This window comes from Sparus aurata, chromosome 18 (assembly GCF_900880675.1).
Source record: "Sparus aurata chromosome 18, fSpaAur1.1, whole genome shotgun sequence".
Lineage (NCBI taxonomy): Eukaryota > Metazoa > Chordata > Actinopteri > Spariformes > Sparidae > Sparus > Sparus aurata.
Genome location: NC_044204.1, coordinates 734,980 through 758,569, shown reverse-complemented (window position 1 = coordinate 758,569; position 23,590 = coordinate 734,980). Strand labels below are relative to the sequence as shown.

At 45.4% G+C, this 23,590-nt stretch overlaps 1 protein-coding gene across 4 annotated transcripts in view; it reads left to right on the top strand.

Moving 5' to 3' along the window:
* The first annotated feature begins 2,228 nt into the window (after window positions 1–2,228).
* tbc1d2 (TBC1 domain family, member 2) overlaps window positions 2,229–23,590 on the top strand; it is a 45,797-nt gene continuing 24,435 nt past the window's right edge. For 3 of the 4 annotated variants that reach the window (XM_030395554.1, XM_030395556.1, XM_030395555.1), the window contains exons 1-2: window positions 2,229–2,435; window positions 14,799–16,584. In XM_030395554.1, coding sequence (XP_030251414.1) covers window positions 14,803–16,584 — 1,782 coding nt within the window. In that variant the 5' untranslated portion in view covers window positions 2,229–2,435; window positions 14,799–14,802. Of the gene's footprint in view, window positions 2,436–14,798; window positions 16,585–23,590 lie in introns of those variants that run through there. The other variant, XM_030395557.1, reaches the window with a different exon arrangement.

Here is a 23,590-nt window from a genome sequence, read left to right as displayed (position 1 = left end):
AAGTTCTATGGCTACATCTATGGTAAACCAGTTGTGATTGAAACTGACCACCAGCCTCTGGTTACATTCATAACAAATCATTTCACACAGTCCAGGCATGCCTGCAGCGCATGATGCTAAGCCTGAAAAATTCAACTTGACATTCGTCTACAAGAAGGGGAAGCACCTCTACCTGGATGACACCCTTTCACATGCACCAAAGTGCAACATCATTAGTTTGAAGTGATGGCATCGCAGTTCAGTTGATCTCCCCATGGCAGCTTGAGGAACTCAGGAAACACACAGCTGAGGACACAACCCTCCAAACACTGTCTAACTTCACTTAGAATGGATGGCCAAGACGTTCATGTAACATTCCTGCACAGGTGAGACCATTCTTTGGGTTTCGTGATGAACTCTGTGTTGAAAACAACATCATCATGAGAGGATGCAGAGCAGTCATTCCAACATCCCTACACTCTAATCATCTCAAAGCATTGCATAAAGGACACCCTGGCATGGAGTGCACGACGAGGAGGGTGAGGGAAAGTGTGTTCTGGCTGTCACTAAATGAGGACATTGAGAGTATTACCGCACATATATCACATTTGCTAAGAGAGAAAAAAAAATCCCTGATCTACAAAATAGAGATAACTTAAAAATAAATACCATTCCAAGTTTTTTTCTTGCAGTGGTCCAAAAGGTTGATCACAGAACAAAATAATTAGCTGTATATAAGCACAAGTAGGCGGTGTGACTGTTTTATGTTCTTTTCGGGTACTTGTGGTCCTTCAGCTTCTCTCCTTCCTCTCTCCTTCGTATCTCGCTTTCGTCTCTTCGCTCTCATCTCCCATCCTGCAGCAGTGTATGTCTTTCCTCGCCCTGGGCTGGTACCTGCAATCCTCTCTGTCCCATGTCCCTCGCTGCTATTGTGGTTGTTGCTGCTGTTGTTTTTGTTTCTGTTTGTTAACTTTGTTGTACTGTATACGTAAAATAAATTATAAAGTTTGTGTAAAAAAAAAAAAAAAGAATAGTCTTTAGCCTCGCGTATTACCGACATTTAGCAGCCACCTCTGCCGCGTAGTCATGTTCAAAAGTCACTATCCATCCCTCCACTTCCACGACTTATGCCAGGCCGTCTTGAGGACAATTTTCTTCACTTAAAACCTTCGTGAAGTTAACAATAATCGCTCTTGGGGATTTGTTTGGCCATGGTTTTGGTGCTAATGCTCTGTGGGCCCTTTGGATCGCCAATTTAACATCATATGACATGCCCAGATCTTTGTGGATCAGCTGTCATTTCAATGAACTTTGGTGAGAGATTTGAATCAGCTGATGGCTGTCATAGTAAAGAGTCAAATCACAAAGAAAAAAGTGTTCAGCTCCTGATTTGAACACAAACTGTATCCATCACTACATTTCTGTGGAATCCATGAAATGCTCTTGTTAGTATTTATTATGTTATGAAACATATGTGTAAATGTCAAAATGAATATTTAGTGATGATCTTTTCTTTGTACAAACTGTTTCAAACTAATGCTCATGTCCTGTACACATTTCAAGTTATGATCATCACAGTGTAATGTTTCATTACAGCTGCACAAAGTGACAAAGTGTTTTATATTCTTTGTATCTGAGACAAAAAATGTCTGCTGTCATCTTAAAATGTCTTGTGTGATTTGATTCTGCATTTGTTTTAATGAACATCTTAAAGCAGCTCTGTGTAGTTGTATAGTAGAAATTCAATATTAATGAGCTGATAATACAAAGTGTTTCCATCAGTGAATAAACCAGCCGTTCTCAGAGAAAAATAAGTTCCCACAACACTGTTTGAGGCTAGAAGCAGGGGCCGTCACATATAAACACAGTAATGCTACTTTAAGGTCAGTGTGTTAATGCAGCTTATTCAGTCATGGAAACAAAGAGAGTTTGATTATTCAGTTTGTTTGAACATCTTTCTCGCCTCATGAACATTTCTACAGACTGCTACTTTAATCTGAACAGTGACTCTGCTGTGACCCCTCAGACTGTGTTCTGCAGGAAATTAAAGTATTAAGACAAGTAACGTAAATGTCGAGTAAATGTCTACGAGTTAGTTATTACCACTGGATGGAATCAATACTATGATTGGCTGACTGAATATGACCATCATGAAGGAATAATAACACCGATAGGAAATCTAGGTTTTATTTTGAAAATGTATTTTTTCAAATTGAAAGAACGGAAGTTGTGTGTGTTATCGCGGTACCTTGATGAGTTGTTGAGCCGAGTGTGACCGGCGGGAGGGACGGAGAACGAAGAAAGAAGTCCAGGACACAGGACCGACCGAGACACGAAGAAGAAGAAGAAGGAGTAGAAGAAGAAGAAGGAGTAGAAGAAGAAGAAGGAGTAGAAGAAGAAGAAGAGCCGACAGAGTCTCGCTCTCAGTTTACTTTGTTTCTGCTGCAGCTGCCAAGGTAAAAACTCGGGTGTGTTTCTGAACAGGTCAGGACAGGCTGAGGCTCAGCAGCGTGTGTGTGTGCGCTCGCGTGCGTGCTCTCACTGGCTCTATGTATTGCATGTATGCAGTGACAGATGTGACAGCTGTGGTTTAGTGTCCTGACAGATGAGCAGGTGTTCGTGCTCTGCAGACACACCTTGACTCTGAAGTTTGAGCAGTTATTAAAATGTTCTTTAACAGTGTTATGGGGCCAGAACAGTGACTTTAAAATTTGGCATCCAAAAAAAAAATTGGCATTGAAAACAAAGCCAGTACTGAAAAAGGAAACATTGTCATTGAAACATTTGTATTGAAAACAGTTGTATTGGCACTGAAAAAAGAAAGTAATTCAAATAATTAAAATCCGAAAATCTTATCATTTTATTTTATTGGGATTTTTTTGTATTTTTCAATGGCAATCTTCAGATTTTTTCTTCATGTCACTTTTTTTTCAGTGACAGATTTTTTTTACAATGTCAGTTTTTTTTCAGTGTCACTGATTTTCAGTTTCAACTTTCTGTCACTGTTTTGGCGTCGAGAGGGAGGGGCCTGAGGGGAGGGGCAAGTAGAGCGTGGTTTGCATATCATTTGAGAAGGTAATGGCAAGCAGCCTGCGGGTAGGCAGGGCTGGACGGTCCAGCCACAATACCGTTGTAGCCGCCTGTCTCTGGGCAACACAGAGTCCAACTACCTCGTGGACTTTTCTTCAAGCTCTCTCCTGATGTGTCCTAGTCTCTGTGTATCTGGTTCTGTCCCGGAGCTCCTGAGCTCAGGGGCCTAATTTATAAACGTTGCGTACGCACAAAAGACGGCGTACGCAACTCTCTACGCACACCGTGGGATTTAAAAAAAGAGAACTTGACGGGAAAATGTGCGGTTCTCCACGCCAACTCTGACCCATGCGTACGCACATAACTGGGGTAAGGAGAAACTGCGCCACTGATGGCAGAAGAAAGAAATGGGAGAAACTGTGTGAAACTGATACTGATTGTGTAAAATAAATAGTAATATTACCTTTTATGAACAGTTTATTTGCAAGAAATGTATTTAAAAAAAAACTATTTCTACAATGAATAAACAAACTCCCTGGAGTGCACACGGAAAACATATGATTTATGACAAAAGTAAGACAACAATAGAGCAAATTACGTTTACACTGATATGAATGCAGTTTAATATATTAATATCCTATACCATATAGCGCATTTCGTTCAATCTCCGTTTTCAATGCATAACGCATAAAACACTTTGTAACTGTGTTTTGTTGCCATACAGATAAAGACTATAATTATCTTATAATGTTAGTCTGAAGGACTGTTAGTCAGTCAGGGTTATTCTCACACGTGTAGCAGATATTACCTAATAGATGGGCATACAAAGGCATGTATTTACAATGCGTTATGGCGCACAATGGCTGCTTTGGCACTGTTGGAGCATGTGGCAAACGTAAGGATATGGAGGGAGCGGAACTTCAGAGAACAGCAAGATCCACTGGCCAACAGTGATGATTGGCTGATGAGCCGTTTCCGACTCCCACGAGCTGTCCTCTTGGATCTATGTGCGGTATTGGGCCCAGCGTTAGAGAGGAGCACCCGCAGAAACCACGCCGTGCCGGTCCCGCTTCAAGTGCTCACAACACTCGGGTTTCAACCGGCACATTCCAGAGGGAATTGGCTGACAGGTCAGGGATATCCCAGCCAACCTTTAGCCGTGTTATGCCAGACGTGTTAGGAGGTATAATTGGTTTGTGGCAGCAGTACATAAAGTTTCCTTATACGGTGAACAGGCAAATAAAAATGCGCAATTTCCAGCAATGTCCGGTTTCCCAAATTTAATCGGTGCCACTAACTGCACTCAAGTTGCTATAAGAGCACCGAGTGAGAATGATTTGGGACGGCACCGGTGTCCCCCTCCACCTCCATCACCACGTCACTCAGGAGGGATTCCCTGATGATCCCTGCCAGTTGTTCATCCAGCGGGGTGAGCTCCGGTTGGCCCGTTCCCTCGCCCGTCACACAGACGCTCTGCCTGTGTGACGCCAGGCGCTTTTTTGCTTCCACTTTTACGCCTGATCACTTTTTTTTTCACTTCAGCCACACTCCAACCTTCTGAGGCAACAGCATTTACATTGTCTGCCACATGCTGCCACTCTAGAGCCTTTTTGGCATTGGTGACCCGACCCAACACTGTCCACCAAATAATACAGCCTTCCTCTTCTCCACCTCCTCGACAGGAACTTCCACCTCAAACTGGGTGGAACTGCACCTCTTTGCCTTTCTCTCTGCTTTCGGCATGCTTTCAGTCATGAATGAATATTAATTAAGGGCGTTTCTCTCAATATTCATAGGCAAATATAGGCGTGGTATGACCCGCACACAGGTGCGCCACATTTAGAGTGGAGTGTGATTTATAAAGGGAAATCGGCATAGGACGTTGTGTGACGTTTCTGTGTTCCGTGCATACGCAACCTTTTGACGTCAATCCTAAGCACAGTTTTATAAATGAGGCCCCTGGTCTCTACATGCATATGGAGTGTGGTAGTAGTACCGGGGCGCCGAGCACGGAGCATTAGCCACAGTTAGCACAACAGTAGAACAGCCTGTTGCTCCGAGCTGGGGCTGCAGCGCCGACAGCAGCGCTCCATCTGCTCCCCGAGCTCTGTGCCACCGCACCGCTGTACACGCATACAGAGACCGGACAATAAAAGAGAGTGCTTGAAGAAAAGTCTGTCAGTTATGAAAATATGTGTCTGTTACTTGATTACAGCCGTCTGTTGTACTTTACTATGAACCACAGTAGCACAATCACAGCTGACTTTACCCGCATACTGACTTTTTGAGTTTATTCGTTTCGACTCAAAGGAGTCATTGTAGGAATAGTGATATTATTCACATGAACTGAGTTAGGAGAGCTCTGGTCTCTGGTCTCCGGTCTCCGGTAGCGGTGCGGTGTTACAGAGCTCGGGGAGCAGTCTGAGCGCTGCTGTCGGCGCTGCAGCCCCGGCTCAGAGCGACAGGCTGTTCTACTGTTGTGCTACGTGGCTAATGCTCCGTGCTCGGCGCCCGGTACTACTACTACACTCCATATGTAGGGCCCTATAAAATCCGTTTTATTTTTTCCCAAATTCCGTTTTATTTTTTCCCTAATTCCGTTTTTTCCGTTTTAATTTTTGGGAATCCCGATTTACTCTTATTATACTACCAAAAACAGTGTGTTTTTAATGTAAATGACAAAAATGTACACAAATTAAATAGAAATTACCTTAAATGAATTGAGGTGACAAACATATTTCCTCAATACTGTACCGTAAAGTACAGTAAAGTGCATCAAAAACATTTGATTCTTCATACAGTAGTATATTTTGTGTTTTTATGGGTTTCATTGAATAAAAACATGGTCAGCTCTCAGGCAGATCCAGAAAAGCCTCCCAGCCCAGGCAGAGTCAGCTAACAGGGCTGTGGCTAACGGGGCTAGCTAGCTAACAGCAGCTACTGTTAGCAGCAGTTAACAGTCACTCTGGTATTATATGCCGATAATATAAATCGGACAGGTGGCTAACTCTAACGCATTAACGTTACATACACCTTTAATTACGATTTTTCAGGTCTGCTTCTTTGCAAAACAACAGTTCACCTAACACATACAAGTCGTTCGGGAACTGCTCGGCTCTGTACTGAGGGGTTAATGTCAAGTTTCTCAGCTTTTACGCCGACAAAGACGGAGCCGTGAGCTTCCGCTTCGCCATGCTTACATTGTTTTGACGGGGGAGCTCAGTCTGTGGGGAGGGGGGCGGCGATGACTTGTTGTGCCACCCAGATTTGGTTCCCCCCGTGCAGTTTTCCCCAGACAAACGTTCCTCTTCCACACGAGAACAACATTTCAGTGAAATTATGTCAAATTCAGCGGTATTCCGCGTTAAAAAGTAGATTCCATTTTAATCTGCCAATTCCGCGATTCTGTCCGCGATTCCGTGATCGCGGAAATCATAGGGCCCTACATATGCATGTAGAGAGCTCCGGGACAGAACCAGCTACACAGAGACTTGGACACATCAGGAGAGAGCTTGAAGAAAAGTCCGGGAGGTAGTTGGACTCTGTGTTGCCCAGAGACAGGTGGCTACAACGGTATTCTGGCTGGACCGTCCAGCCCCCCCTCCCCTCAGGCCCCTCCCTCTCGACGCCAAAACAGTGACAGAAAGTTGAAACTGAAAATCAGTGACACTGAAAAAAAACTGACATTGTAAAAAAAATCTGTCACTGAAAAAAAAGTGACATGAAGAAAAAATCTGAAGATTTGTCATTGAAAAATACAAAAAAATCCCAATAAAATAAAATGATAAGATTTTCGGATTTGAATTATTTGAATTACTTTATTTTTTCAGTGCCAATACTTGTTTCAATGCCAATACAACTGTTTTCAATACAAATGTTTCAATGACAATGTTTCCTTTTTCAGTACTGTGTTGAACTTTCCTACTCTGCTCCCTGACCGTAGTAAGGGGGCGTAGGGGAAGGCACTCTGTTGTCTTCCAGGGCTGAAGGAGTAGCTGGGCTCACTTTGCTTCAGGTTCAATTACCCAATTAATTGCACACGGCAGGTAAACAGATGGACGGACACGTCTTGCCTTCTTATGCTGTGTGTTTATTGCAACAACACATAACCCGAACACTTCTTCCGGTACAGTTAAACTCATTTACGTCTGCTAACTTGCTCCGGTCTCTCACTCGTGTCTCCCGCTCCGGATCACACACACACATATATCCAGAACGCAGTCGCTCGCACACGACGATGATGTCATCACGTCATCACCTTGCTCTCTCTCTCTTAAAGGAATATACTCTTCACTCTTAGCTGCTCTCATAACACTACCCCCACTATGGATGGCAATTCACATAATTCCACTCCATAACAGCACACATTGTACAACATTTTTTTTCTATGGAAGAGCATGAAACCTGAAACGAAAGGAAAACATTAAGGACACCTAGTATACAGTCAAGACCATCCCATCTGAAGCTCCATGTTAGCAGAATATTTCAAAGTGAATGTCTGTACCCCTCAACATTTCATCTTAACGGCAAAAATAACACCAGAAGTGCAACTTAATCACAATGTAAATGTTTAAACACTCCATTCTCGGAACTCTTTTGGCTTAAGTGCTTACAATCTGTGAACCTCTTTTTTTTTTTTTAAACTGTTTATGAACATTGTCCATGAATGGTGGATTCAACCAACCCACTCACCAAACCAGACGGGTGGCCTTCGCCGGCGGTGTGGCTTTTGGGAAGGACGGCTCTGTTGGCGTTGCTCCGCCACCCCACCCCCACTATCCTGAGAGTCCCCGGAAACAATAGAGTCCGGAGGCAGGGTGGAGGGGAGAAGTGCTGTGACTGGATCTGATGAGGTGCAGCTGGGACCCTCTTCAGCTGCAGAGTCAGTGCTGTCGAACAGTTGAGCCAGACCCAGGGTAGGGCCTGCAGGATCCACGTCCAATGCTGGGGGTGACACCTCCATAGGTGTCCAACTCTGGGCCTGCTCCAGAGCCCAGGTGTTGTCCAGTGGGTCGCGGCAGCGGTAGGGCTTCAGCTGGTCATGGTGAACCACTTTCACCTTGGCCTTTGGGCCTTTCTGGATGCGATACACCAGATCATCCAGATGTCCCAGGATGAAATAAGGTCCCTCATATGATGGGAGGAACTTTTTGACTTTGTTCTTGACTTTCCGCGTACCCTTGATTAGGTACCACACGGCATCGCCAACCTGGTACTGTGTGCGGCAGCAGTTTTTGTCATATTGTCTCTTTGCACATTGTACAGACTCACCGAGAGCCTCCCTGGCAATTTGATGAGCCAGCTCCAGGCGTTCTCTGGTCTGTTTGACAAATTCAGGGGCTGATAGAGCTGCATCAGTGCCTGGAGGCAGGCCGGCCACCAGGTTCCCTCACTTCCCGGCCAAACATCATGAAGTTGGGAGTGAAACCAGTTGCGCTGTGCTTTGTTGCTCTGTAGGCCATGACAGCATAAGGGATCATGAGGTCCCAGTCCCAGTGGCAGCGCTCGGCTGTTGTAGCCAGTATCTTTTGCAAAGTGGCATTGAATCTCTCGACTTGGCCATCAGACTGAGGTCGAAAAGGTGTGGTGTGTGTTTTCTCGATGCCAAACAGCTTGCACATTTCTTGGAACACCTCTGATTCGAAATTACGGCCTTGGTCACTGTGCAGCGTCTGTGGCGCTCCATAACGGCACACCCACTCTGAGGCCAACACTCTAGCCACAGTTACAGCCTGCTGGTCAGGTAGGGGATAAGCTTCCACATACTTTGTGAAATAGTCCTGTATCACTAGCACAAACGACTGTTTGCGTTCTGTCTCATTCAGTGGCCCCATGATGTCCAAGGCGATGCGCTCCATGGGGGCTCCAACTCTGACAGTGCCCATGGGTGCTTGTGGTGTCTTACGGGGCCTGGCTTTGGCTGCGCAGCTGGTACAGGTGCTGCACCAGAGGGCAACATCCTCTCTCATTCTGTACCAGTAGTATCGGGTTTGTAGGCGGGCCACAGTCCTTTCCACCCCAAAAAGTCCACCTACTTGCCCCTCGTGCATTTGTCTCATGACGTCGGACCAAAAGGCCTTAGGCAGCACAACCTGCGGGTAGAACTGGGTGTCGTCCAGACAGTAGAAGCGTCTGACCAGTATGCCGTCTTTGAAGTACAGCCGCTTCCACTGGCTCCAATATGTCTTTGTAGCCGGGCTGCATGCTGAAACCTTCAGCCAGGGTGGCCGTTCTTCACTGGCCTCCATCCATGCTCTGATAACTGCAATATCCGGATCAGTTCCCTGAGCCTGCCGCAGTTCTTCTGGAGACCAACCACTGAACAGTTCAGAGTTGTTTGTTTTAGTCCTGCAGATTCCTTCAGCGAGCCCTGAGCTGTTCACATCCCCTGGGGAAGTTTCGTCTCCCCCCACCAAAGTTACTGCTGGGGGAGCTGTGTGTCCCCCTACCCCCACTGGACTCAACATCACCTGGCTGATATCTGAGTCCAAGTCACACTGCACAGCCTGATGATTGACTTTCTCTGGGTGAAGAGAGGGGTCCAAAAGCTTGCAGGGACAATACTGGTGGCATGGTCTCCTAGAGAGGCTATCAGCATTTGTGTGCAATCGGCCGGGGTGATGGACAATTTCAAAGTCGTATTCCGCAAGCCTCTCCAACCACCTGGCGAGCTGTCCTTCAGGCTCCTTCAGCCTTGTAAGCCACCGAAGGCTGCTGTGGTCTGTGCGCACAACGAAGGGCCGCCCAAGGAGATACTGCCGAAAATGTCTTGTGAACTCCACCACAGCCAGCAGTTCACGCCGTGTGGTGCAGTAATTCTGCTCAGTTTTTGACAGCTTGCGACTCCCATAAGCCAGCACGCGCTCTCTGCCTTGCTGGATTTGTGAGAGCACGGCACCAATGCCCACATCACTCGCATCAGTGTCCAGTATCATGCCACCATGGTCGAGTGGGTAGCCCAGGACAGGGGCTGTGGTCAGCCGGTGTTTAAGTTCATCAAACGCTGCCTGGCATTCTGCACTCCATTGGAACCGGGCATATTTCTTATTAAGGGCATGGAGGGGCTCAGCCACAGCTGCAAAGTCCTTCACAAAACGCCGATAGTATGAAGCAAGGCCGACAAACTGACGGACCTCCTGGGTTGATGCAGGCGTTGGCCACTCCTTCACCTTCTGAATCTTGCTGGGGTCAGTGGCCACGCCATCCTCTGAAATGACGTGGCCCAGGTAGGCCACCTGGCGGCGGAAGAGACAGCATTTGGCTGGTTTTAATTTGAGGTTGGCCTGACGGAGACGGTCAAAAACCTGGGCCAGACGCTGCAGCATCTCCGGCACATCCCTGCCTAGCACAATGATGTCGTCCAGATAAACTAGGCAGGTCTCCCACTGCATACCAGCCAGGACACGGTCCATCAATCGCTGGAATGTCGCCGGTGCATTGCATAGTCCAAACGGCATGACATTCCACTCGAAAAGCCCTTTCCTGCTGCAGAAAGCAGCTGCTTTCCGTGCCCTGGGGGTTAACTCAACCTGCCAGTAGCCAGAGGCAAGGTCCAGTGTGCTGAACCACTTGGCAGTGGAGAGGGTGTCGGGTGTGTCTTGGATGCGAGGCAGCAGATATGCGTCCTTGATGGTGGCGTCGTTTAGGGCTCTATAGTCTATGCAGAGACGGTACGTCCCGTCCTTTTTACGCACCATCACTATTGGGGGATGCCCAACTGCTATGGCTGCGGCGGGCCACCCCTGCCTCCAAGCCTTCTTGAATTTGCTGGTCAGCACTTTGTTGTTTTTTAGCGGCTGCTTGACTGGAACCCCAGGCCGGGTTACAATATCATGCTGCACCAGGCCGGTGCGGCCAAGGTCACTGGGGCCAGTAGAGAATACCCCCTCATAGGTGCGCAGGAGCCGGGATAGCTGGAGCTGTTCTTCCGGTTTCAGTTCAGTGGAACTCTGGGCATAGAGCTCCTGTAGGTGAGGGGGAACAGCAGGGGTGCTGCTGACAGCCTGCTCCATCTGATCCGTGGCTTCCGTAGACTGCACAGCTTTGGCAGGATGGAGAAACCCCGCAATGGCCCCTTTCTTTATAGTAATAACAGCATTGCCAGGGTTAAAAAACCGGAGAGGCACAGCTTTGGAGGGCTGGGCATCCACCAGGACACGAGCGACTAACAGTTTATGTTTTTCAACAAAGCCCTTGGTGGGGCTCAGCATTACTTCCCCTCTAACTTGTTCCCCCCTGCAGGTATGTCCTCTCACCAGATACTCTTGACCAGGCTCCAGCACCACAGTTCGGGATACTCTCACTGCATTTGCTCTTGAACTTTTTTCCTCCTGGAAATAAGGTACTGTCTCACGGAAGAGCATTATTCTCTGATTTTCATAGTCCAGGTGTGCTTTGGCTTGGACCAAGAATGGGTGGCCCAGCAGAGCATCGTTGGTAGCTACATCGGCCACCAGGAAATGCACAGTTACTTCATGGCTGTTGATCAGGGCAGGGATGTGAGCCTCACCGAGCACAGGCACGTCACCAGGCCCGATACCAAGCAAAGTCTTTGTGATGGAAGGCTGGAGAGAAGGCTGCTCGGCTGGGTGGAAAGCGTTGTAATAGCACAGCGGCAACACACTTTTCTGAGCTGCACTGTCCAACACAGCACGCACATCCAGGTCGTGCACTCTCATGTGAATACTCATTTCTTGACTTGGCGCTTTAAGGTGAAGCACAGCAGGGTTTTGGGTTTTGGGGGAAACTGTTGGAATTTGGGTCTTGTTAGTATTCTTTGGTGAGGGGCAGTTTCTCCTCATGTGACCCAAGCCTGAGCAGTTGTGACAACGAATCTCCTCCCAGTTTGTGTTTTTACGGCCTCTCCCCTTATATGCCTCATTTTTCAAGTCAAGGGAGATTTGTTGGAAATATGAACTGGGGTTAAGGGGTCTAGGTTCCCATCTGGCTGCTTGCAGGGCTACAGGAGTCTCTATCTGCTCCTCCGCTGCACCTTCCCTGATGACAGCGGTGCGGGTCCTCTTTTCATTCATGGTGTGTGCCCCTGAGTGCATGAGGCCCGTAACATATATATACATATATGCTGCCCGCTTGGTGGTCTCATGACGATGGGCTATGTTATAGGCTTGGGCTAGGGTCTGGGGCCGTTTCTCTAACAGTTTCTGTACCACTTCAGCATCTCTTACAGCATTGGTGAAAACTTCAACGCCTATGGCGTCTTGCTCAGTCTCAGTCCTATTGCTGTAGGCCACAGACACTTTCCCATAAATGTCGTCTCTCAAAACATGAAGAGCCTCACCTGGTTTGCGGACCCGCTGTCTCAGCTCAACAGCTACTGCAGCTGCATGCTCTGAAGAGGGGCCGTATGCAGTTTCCAATTCCTCCACCAGGCGGCAGTAATCCCACTGTGAAGAGCGGGGATTTCTGTGCACGATTGCTCCTGCTGCACCCACCAGGCAGAACTTTAACTGTATCGCCTTTGTCTTCTCTGACCAGCAATTAGCTTTAGCACAACTTTCAAATCTATGTAGGAACTCTTTCCATGGGGTGGTGCCATCATACTGACCAGGACGTAAGGTTGGGACTCGTTCTCTCTGATCATAGTCATCCTCGCTGTCTGACGTGATCTGGTAACGTGTACGTGATTTTGGCCTCACAGGTTTAGGGGGAGGGCTCTTCAGCTGCATAGTTGGACCGGGATTCTGCTCAGGTAAGTATTCACAGTCGAGGTCTAATGGCAGGCTACAGCACAAGGCCTGCAGCCCTGGGCATGTGGGGCATGGGGGGTGACATGGGACTGGTGTACTCTGGCAGAAGCTCCTCATATGGGCAGAGGAGAAAGGGTTTACGAGTGCAGCAGCTGGGGATGTAGCTGCCTGCTGCAGCTTTAATGGCTGGGGCTGTATTTGGGGTTTATACACATGGTGGCATGGGGCTTGATTCAATATATCACAATCATGGAAGCAGTACTTTTTATCGACAAAGGGGTTGGTGCTTGAAAACTTGGGCTCATATGGCATTTGTGTCCCTCCTTGCTGCATTTCAAATGGCTCCTCTTCACAGAGAAAGGGATTTGTATTTCCATGTCTTTTATTCAGTTCACTAACACACTCCCCTTGCTGTCCTCCAACTGCAGTCAACGTCATAAACGGGTTGGAGTAATTTGTTACATTCCCAGGAGCATCACTTGTGTTTACGTTAGCAGGACGTCGGCTAGCGGCCGCCATTTTACTTAGCATCTTGGCTCGGAAACTTGCTAATTGATAGCAATTATTGTCCGTGTCAGTTTCAGTGTTTAACGCTCACCACTGCCGTTTATTTAGACTTGAGAGTCCCTTCGTGGTCGCCAGTGTTGAACTTTCCTACTCTGCTCCCTGACCGTAGTAAGGGGGTGTAGGGGAAGGCACTCTGTTGTCTTCCAGGGCTGAAGGAGTAGCTGGGCTCACTTTGCTTCAGGTTCAGTTACCCAATTAATTGCACACGGCAGGTAAACAGATGGACGGACACGTCTTGCCTTCTTATGCTGTGTGTTTATTGCAACAACACATAACCCGAACACTTCTTCCGGTACAGTCAAACTCATTTACGTCTGCTAACTTGCTCCGGTCTCTCACTCGTGTCTCCCGCTCCGGATCACACACACACATATATCCAGAACGCAGTCGCTCGCACACGACGATGATGTCATCACGTCATCACCTTGCTCTCTCTCTCTTAAAGGAATATACTCTTCACTCTTAGCTGCTCTCATAACAACTGGTTTTGTTTTCAATGCCAATTTTTTTTTTTGGATGCCAAATTTTAAAGTCACTGTTCTGGCCCCATACAGTGTCCTGAGACGTGGAATATATATAAAAAAGATCAAATTCTTCTTTGTAACTGAAAAACAAGCAGAGAAGGTGACATTGGGTTTTCTGCCCTGAATTCTGTCTGCAGGTCCTCTGTCAACAATGAAGGACAAGCTGTTCTGGCTGACAGTAAAACCTGAAGATACTCAGAGAAGTTAGTGCAACATTTGACTCATCCCTGACTTATGTCCAACTCAACCCTGGTTAGAATCAGGTGAGAGTCAGGTTCAGGTCAGATTTAGGTCAGGTTCAAGTTTAGGTTAGACCCAGGTTCAGGTCAGAGTCAGAGTCAGGTTCAGGTCAGAATCAGGTTCAGGTCATGTTCAGTTGGAGAGTCAGGGTTTGGGGAGGGTCTTACTGACGTGCTCACGTATGTGTTTGTCAGGAGGGTGTTATGCTGCCACTTCCTGTCATTATGTGTCATTACTGTGGAAATAACTTCCTCTGAACCTTCAGAGCTTGTTGGTGTTCACTGAGGGTGACGGACAGCTGAAGAAGTCAGTCCTGCAGTGAAAATCTTTAATACTCACAATGAGAAAAATTACAAAAAAACAACAGCCATCAATAAAGTCAGCAAATGATTATTTCACTATATATTTATTCATGAAACAGATTTTTTTGTTTGTTTAAACTATTAGATAGAGTGAGGGTTGTCCTGGGTCAGAGAGATTCTGGATGTCACATTTACAAGAATAAAATGTATCTTGAAACTGTCTCACAGGAGGAGAGAAGTAGCTCTTGTGATAAAGCTGACATGTTGCTCTGAGAAACTGTGCTGTGGTGAAGATTCATGGAATAAACTTTTTAATCTGTGTTTTAATGTGACTACTGTTCTGGCCTCAATATCCAAACAAACTCTGTCTCATCATTTCCACCAACATTAAAATGATCATAGCCACATCATTAAAGCTTCCTCCTCCTCCTCTCTCCTCTTTTTTTTAGGAGGATGAATGGAGGCGGCTCGACAGGAAATCCCAGCGCTGCCTTGTCTTGCTTGCTTCCTGCCTACACTAACGAGGAGGCGCTTCAACCAGCTGATTGGATCTCAGCTTCTGAGGAGGAGGGGGAGCAGAGAGGAAAGTCAGTCAGTCTGTCCCAGTCCCAGAACCACCAGAGTCCTGCCGAAATACACCACAGTCCTGTAGAGAAACACCAGAATCCTGTAAAGACACACCAGAATCCTGCAGACAACCACCAGAGTCCTCCTACAGAGAACTACCAGATTCCTCTTGCAGAGAACCACCAGAGTCCTCCTGCTGAGAAACACCAGAGAACTCCTGCAGAGAAACACCAGAGTCCTCCTGCTGAGAAACACCAGAGAACTCCTGCAGAGAAACACCAGAGTCCTCCTGCTGAGAAACACCAGAGAACTCCTGCAGAGAAACACCAGAGAACTCCTGCTGAGAAACACCAGAGAACTCCTGCAGAGAAACACCAGAGAACTCCTGCTGAGAAACACCAGAGAACTCCTGCAGAGAAACACCAGAGTCCTCCTGCTGAGAAACACCAGAGTCCTCCTGCTGAGAAACACCAGAGTCCTCCTACTGAGAAACACCAGAGTCCTCCTGTTGAGAAACACCAGAGTCCTCCTGCTGAGAAACACCAGAGTCCTCCTGCCGTGATACACCAGAGTCCTCCTGAAGAAACTCACCAGAGTCCTACTGCTAAGGATCACCAGAGTCCTCCTGCTGAAAAACACCAAAGTCCTCCTGCTGAAAAACACCAAAGTCCTCCTGCAGAGAAACACCAGATTCATGCGGAGACGCAGCAAACTGCAGAAGAACCTGACCAGTGGGTTCTCAATAAACATACAAATCACAAAGATCCCCCAACAGAAAAGCAGAAAACAAAAAAATATTTTCAGACAGCTCAACTAAAAGCAGAAGATCAGACTGCTCCAAAACATGAAACAAATGCAGATCAACCAAAACCAGAAAACCCTAAACCAGAACGAACAGAACTAGATCCTCCTCCTAAAGATCAACAGCAACTGGGACATTCAGCTGTGATAAATAAAAAGGAAACAAAAGATTCTCCTTCAACAGATCAACCAAAACCAGATCCTCTTCATACAGATCTGAAGAAACCAGGAGATCCTTTTTGTGATAGACTAGAACAAGAACGAGCCAATTCTCAGGAACACCGACAACAGGAAGATCTTTGTCTCACAAACCGAAAAACTGAAGAGGACCCTCCTCTTCCTCATCCTCCCTTAAAGGATGCAACTGTTTTCGCTTCAACCTTCAAAGAACCAAACCAGAACAACCTCCACCTGCAAGAGTCCAAAGACCAGCAAAACCAACAGGATCCACCTCCAGAGAAATTCACTGTACCCACAGATGAGAGGCATCATGACCAAGGAGATCCTCCTCACCTGAACACAACTCCTCCTCCTCCTGCAGTCCATCTGACTACAGTGTCAACCCTGGCTCCGCCCCTCACCATTGAGGTGTTCTGTGACCAGGTGCAGCCCCACCCTCCGGATTCTTCTTCAAGTGACCCCAAACTGTGTGGCTTCCTGCAGAAGCAGGGGGGGCCTCTGAAGGCCTGGAAGCTGCGCTGGTTCACCCACGAGGAGAAGAAGAACCAGCTGTTCTACTACCGCACGCCGCAGGATGTGATGCCGCTGGGCCGGGTGGAGCTCTGCAGTGCTACATTTACCTACCCACTAAAGGCTGAGAAGGGCACCTTCCATATCAAGACACCTGAACGGACCTTCGTACTCAAGGTATGGTTCAGACCATCCTGTTAGAAAGAATAAATCTCCCCTGGTCTGAGTTTGATGGTTTAATTCTATCCTTGCAAAGTGTACAGTGAAGAATACCTGCTGTACAATCTGCACATCCCTTTGCTTAGGGCTGGGCGATAAATCTGCAAACTCGATTAATTCGAGTTTTTGTTTTAGGACGATTTTAAAAAATGAAAATAGATGTTTTATTTAACTTGCTCCGCCGCCGCTCCTTACGGGCTCCCGTAGTCCATAGTCGGCTCCGCCCTCCTTGCATTGACTTTCCACAGAGAAACAAACAACATGCAGTGAGCCAAGAGTTCGTTCCTAAAAAGTCACTGTCTCGTTAGTAGTTTGGTTCTGTAGCGTCGGACCTCGAACAAACCACCGTCCGCTGCAAAGTTTGTTCAAAGGCTTTTGCAACTAAAGGCAGCGGACCGACCCATTTATGTCAGCATCTCAAATAGACGCCTGGATCACAGTGGGACACTTGTTGTTCACTACGAGAAAACCGCGGGAGCCCACAAACACCCGCTATAAAGCAGCCAACATTAGCGGAATCATGTAATAATTGTGTCCCGTATGACAAGAAAGCGGCCCGGTGGACAGCTGTTATGGATGCAGTCACGTTGCATATCGCTAAAGACATGCTGCTCGTATATACAGTGGAAAAGCCGGAGGTTCAGCCACATGCTGAAAATGTTCGACCGCAGGTTTGTGCTACAAAGCCGCAACCGGTCCTGACTCAAACCAGAGGAAGCAGACAGGCTCGTCTTCCTGGTCAAAAATGTGTAAAACAGACAGCAAGCACACACCTCATGTCCTGTACATCTACAACATGTGATGTTTACTATGCAGTGCATGCAGATGTTTAATTTAGTTTACATATCTTCAGGGATATAAAATACTTTTCGTCCGGCTGAAAATGTTTTACATTGAAAATTTACATTCAGCGACTCCTCAAACCTCAAGGTAATGAATAGAACAATTTAATTTCATTAAAACACAACAGAAGAACAACATTAACAAAACAGAAACACTCAAACACTTAATTGAAGGGCTGGGCTGTGCGGGGCTGAGCTGGACAGGACAGGTTAGGTAGGGGCTGGGAAGGGCAGGGCCTGCTTGGACTGGACTGGGCTGGGCTTAATGGCACATTGTGCAGCTGTTGTCAGAGCACTTGATTTTCCTTGGTTTTCTGAAAAAGATTTTGAGAGCCTCCTCGTAGGGGAAGTCTTGCACTGATGGGCCACTGATCGAAATCCTCATACACGCCTCAAGATGCTGTCCAGCTTGTCCTTCCTGTATGACACACATGGGGCCTCAATGAATGGCCATGTCTGGGTACCCCTCTTCGCGGATTTTTTGAGTCTGGCAGATCCTACAGAACATTCCTGAATTTAAAAAAAAAAAAAAATATATATATATATATATATATATATATATAAAAATTTAGCCATCAATACAAGGCCAGCTGACTTGCTATCTTGCAAGGATCATACAAGCTGGCTTACATAACATAATAATAACAGCTGTTTAAAGTTTTGTTCTGATTAGTTTGGCGCTACCCAAGCCAGCCGTAGTAAGTAACGCACTTCTGGTCATTTTCACAAAAATAAAACACCCGTTTTCCTTTAATTATAAAGAAAACCATAAGGATAGAATTTGCGCTTTTATTTTATAAACAGGAAGCAAACCTTCCCTTGCTATGGCTAACTTGAAACTGCCGTAACTCTGTTTTAAATTCCGCTATAGCGCCGGTAACATCAGGTTTTAAAGCCTTTTCGTGTGAGAAAGTAGCCGTTTAGTTCCCCGTTGTGCCGCCAGTTTATCCAAATAACGCTTGTTTGCACATTTGCTCCGACGTGGTGGGAGAAGTCCAGACCAGCCGCACCTGTAGCGGAGCGGGGGAGCAGCCCAGCCCGGGTCTGCTGAGGTGATCTGCGGTCAAAACTTCACCGTCATACCGGTAGAAGAACACGAGCCGATTAATTTACCTGCAGCTTTTTGGAGATTAAACACTGACTGGATAGCTTCATTTCGGAAGATAAATGTAGGTCTCATAGATGAAAATAAACATCTGTGGCAGCTACGTTAGCTTATTTGAATGAAAAGTTTAAAATGTAAATAGCATCCGACAGTGTGCAGAGAAAGTGTGCAGGGGGGGCCTAGATTTTCACGTTTTTCAAGGGGGACGGGGTGGGAAACACTGGTAAGGGCAAACCCACGGACACAACAAAGCCCGTCTGTAAACGATACTTTAAATCCGTAATGACCAAGGGAGCCAACACGTCCAACTTAGCGAAACATCTAGCTGACAGACATGTGAACTTGTTCAAACAGTTCAAAGAGCTGCAGGTTAGCGATAGATAACATAATATCCCCCGGATGGAAGTCAAGCAAGTTTTTTTTTGTGACAAGCAAACTTTTTTTTAACCATCAGAGTTGCACGAGGCAGTCAGGGGTAAAGCTAACTGTTTAACAGTCCGATGTGGTTCCACACATCTCTGTATGCAAACGCAACGTTCACACTTCGCAACTTTACCATAACATGCGCTGGTGTTCACAAGTATGCTGATCAACATCACCACTTACAAATTATCTATTTTAAGTCAATCAGTACTAGTAATATAATCATAGCATGTACATTTTTGTCAATAATTTATAATATATTATTGTAATTTATATTATTAGAATATGGTCTTATTAGAGCACAGACCTCCACCAGGTCTGGGTCATTTGTGTTGTACTTTAGTGCACTAATGTAGTTTTTCAGGCTAATAATCCAGGGTTTGAATTTTATCAACATGAAATGCAAACTGCTAATTTGTCCTTTGTGGGATGAATAAAGTATTATCTTATTTTATGAATTGCCAGACTGTTAATTGTATATAAAATAAAATTGTTAATTATTTTTATGCTGAATACTAATACCATGACTTTTGATGATATTTGAGTTTTCTGCCGTGGTATCGTTTCAGTATTGGTATCGAGATATTTTAGGCAGGTATCGTACCGAAGTCATAATTTTGGTATTGTGACAACACTAGTTCATAGTGTTTTTAACATTTTTAATCCTTTAGATAATTGGTTTTGAATGCAGGAGGCATTCACAACATATGTTCTTCTACGCACAAATTCTTCTGGAATTTATTTATTATTATTCTTTCGTACGTTTTTCGGCACGTATCTCCTCCTACAAATTTTGAGCTCTTGAAACCATTCAACCATCAAAATGTTCAGCTTTTCAGGGACATTACTGTTATTACTTTTGGCTTTTCTATCTTTTTTATCTGTTTTAGCCCGTCTTCTCATTTTGTAATGGGTGTGTATTGCGTCAGCTAGAGTGCATGACATCATCGCTAGAGTGGAGAGCAGCTTCAAAAACTGGAGAAAAAATTCTCTTCAGCTTAATTTGGATCTCATATATTTTACTTGACATAGACATTATATGCATAGAAATGTAGGAAACTTGTTGGCTTTCAGCTGATGGTCATATTTCAGATGTAGGACTTACAGTTTCGGATTTAGAAGCCCGAGAGCGACAAGAACTCGAGCAGCTCCCCCATAAGCTGCAATGTTAATTTTGAGGCTACATTTCTGGAGGAGAGCAGACAGTACCTGATTTGTCTCTCGCTTTTCTGCCCTCATTTCTCACTCTAAAGAAATAAAAACAACACGAGTGCGTTCAGCCATGTCTCTTCTCACTCCACATATAGATATTTGGGCAATAACCATTACAGGTTTTTCAAAAATCGCAGGAGTTTGGGGACATTTTCATCTTTGGCTCTCCTATGTGTATTGTGTGAGCTAGAGTGCGTGACATCATCGCTAGAGTGGAGAGCAGCTGGAAAACTTTTACTTTACATAGACAATATATACATAGAAATGTAGGAAATCTTGTTGGCTTGCTCGATGGTTGCTCCTGCTCACTCCACATATAGATATTTGGGCAATAACCACCCTTTAACTTTTCACATTTTCATCCTTTTTTCACCTTTTTAAGCTTTTTCGGCCCTCTTACTCTACAGCTTTTTATCCTTTTAATCCTTTTTTCACCTTTTTAAGCTCTTTCAGCCTTTAACTTTTAACCTTTATTAGCCTTTTTTCACCATTTTAACCTCTTTCAGCCCTCTTACTCTACAGCTTTTCAGCTTTTTTTCCACCTTTTTAAGCTTTTTGTGCCCTCTTACTCTACAGCTTTTCACGTTTTCAGCCTTTTTAAATCTTTTTAAGCTCTTCCAGCCCTCTTACTCTACAGCTTTTCACTTTTTCAGCCTTTTTTCATCTTTCAGCTAGTGATGCACCGATGTGAAAATTGTGGCCAATACCGATAACCGATTAATATTAATATTGCTGTTATGGCTGATACCGATATTTACCGATGTTGATATCTCTGTATGGAAAACACATTTTTATGATAATCAAATAAAGAGCCAAAACGCTTTTTAAAAAAAAAAAAACTGTGTGATTTATTTTCAGAAATGACTGATATTGGGCACCTTTACCTGTGTGCAAAATATGACTGTCATCAGATTTTCAGAAGAAAAAATAAGTATTTATATAGAAATACATTTTTATAAAGGATAAGTAAGTGTGTCCTGAATTCACACTATGAATAAGCCAACCCTGAGTATTCTAAATAAACATCTAACTCACTTTAGACCAAGTCACTGCATTCTGTGAACATTGTACACCAGTTCAAAACTTTAAAGTACAGTAGTAGGCCTTAAATGGCCAAAGCCAAAAGTATTGAAAATGGTAAAATGTGAAAATGGAGCCAGAACAAACTGGACTGAACTAGGGTTGTCACGATACCAGAGTTTCAGTAGTCGATACCAATACCTGTGAATTTCCACGATTCTCGATACTAATTTGATACCACGAATGAATTCTCTAAACAAGTCGGGGTGCCTGTCTTTGAGGTGTTTGGCCAGGTTTGACCTGCTTCCTCCTTTCGTTTGAAAACTTCTGAGGCACTGTTTGCATGTTGGCTTGTTTGAGTCTAGAATTGCTCTGTATTTATCCGCTTCGAATGCAAAATATTTCCACATGCAACTCTTAGTACCTGTCTTGTCGACGAGCCGACGTGTTGTGCTTTCACTCTCACTTGCTGAAGCCATTTTTTTTCCGCTGACTGCTCTGTGCTGCTCACATGTGTATACTGCCCCCGTCAGTTCCGCCAAGAATCGACACAGCTCGCCGAGTGAAAAGATGTATATTCGGTTCTGATGGTAACAGAAAAAAGCAAGTATCGAATTTTTTTTTTTGTGGCATCGAATTGGTATCGAAGTATCGGTTCTTGTGACATCCCTAGACTGAACAGACACTGACTTTTGCAGTCTTCTGAACTGTAAGTACAGTAACTAAGTACTCTAACTGCCAAGTACTTAAGGGTTAGGCCTAACCCTTCCCGTGCTTTGGAAGCAGGCGAATGTTGTGCTGTTGTCTCGAAGCACGACGTGCATATTTTCTTTCCGAATTCTCCATTCTGTAAACATACCGTCAAACGCACTGGCTATGGCATTACCTGGAATGAAATAATAAAAAAACGTTTAATCAAAGACACATTAGCTAGCTGGCACATGATATATAACTACATTCTGCCTGAAACACAGTTATATTTAGCCTACCGCGAGAGATATGTAGTGCTAGGCATTAGGCTATTGCAGCTGACATGCAAGCCAGCCATTATACACAACTTTTCCCTTTTGCCTTGACTTTAATATAATTTGCATCTGTCAAAAAAAAAAAAAAATAGCCAGGCATACCTGTATGCAAGCCAGGGAATTCTTGGGCATGTAACACGGCTCTCTTCATCTCTAAGTTTTCATCGATCCACTGAGCCGTGAGGCTCAACATGTTTGTTTGGTTGAGGTCGGAACTCCAGATATCCGTTGTAAAACTGATGTCATTGACATTGCTGTCGAGTAACTTGTGGACGTGGGTGGCTACGATATCACGTAAGGCAGGCAGGGCAACATCTGCAAAGTGACGACGACTTGGCTTGTCATAGCGGGGCTCAGCGACCTCAAGCACCTCTCTGAATCCTCCGTCTTCCACTTCAACGTCCAAGTCAAACTTACTTTTGGACTTTTTTTGCCACCTCCAGCTCCTGCTTGTAAATTTATGCGCTCATGCAAAAACAAACATCACCGCCCCGACACTCTCGCATCTTCTTCTTCTTCTTCTTATAGTATGTCGGCAGTGTAGACGCTGTTAAGCGTATTACTGCCCTCAACAGGTCAGATTTAGATCTAAATTCACTCACACAGTCATATCTAAAGCCTGATTTATGCTTCTGCGTCGCGGCGACGGCGTAGCGACGTCGTCAACGCAGTCCCCTATGCGGACCCTACGTCGTAGCCTGACGTGCGCCTCCAAAAAATCCTGACTACGTGTCACGTCGACGCGTCGAGACGCGAACGGCAAGGACTGTGATTGGTCCGCTCAGAACATGATTTCCGGCAGTTGCTTTTCCGGTCAACAGTATAACAACACCGCCACCGCATTTGTTGTTCAATATCCACAAGCTCCATCTCCAAAAACACCCTCGTCATCTCAGTTGCCATTGTTTACTGTCTGACCGGAAGAAAACCAAGGAATCCGATATGAACCCCCCGAAACCAAACAATGACACAGCCACACCCCCCTAGCCGCTTGGCGGAACAACGCGTTCCCTCGACGCAGAACTACGAATGCTCAATGACGGCGTAGGGTCGACGACGTAGCTACACCGTCGACGCGACGCAGAAGCATAAACCAGGCTTAAGCCTACACACATGTTAAATACACAGGAATGATTCACAGAATTTTTTTATTAAAGTTTTTATTATTCCTGCTTCCGTACGCTTCTTCTCCTACAAATTTTGTGCTACAGAAACCATTCAACTAACAAAATGTTCAGCTTTTTAATCTTTATTTTTATCTTTTCTATCTTTCATACTTTTGGAAATATTCAGCTTTTTCTGCAAGATTTTTCCCATTCATCCTTATGGGGAATTTT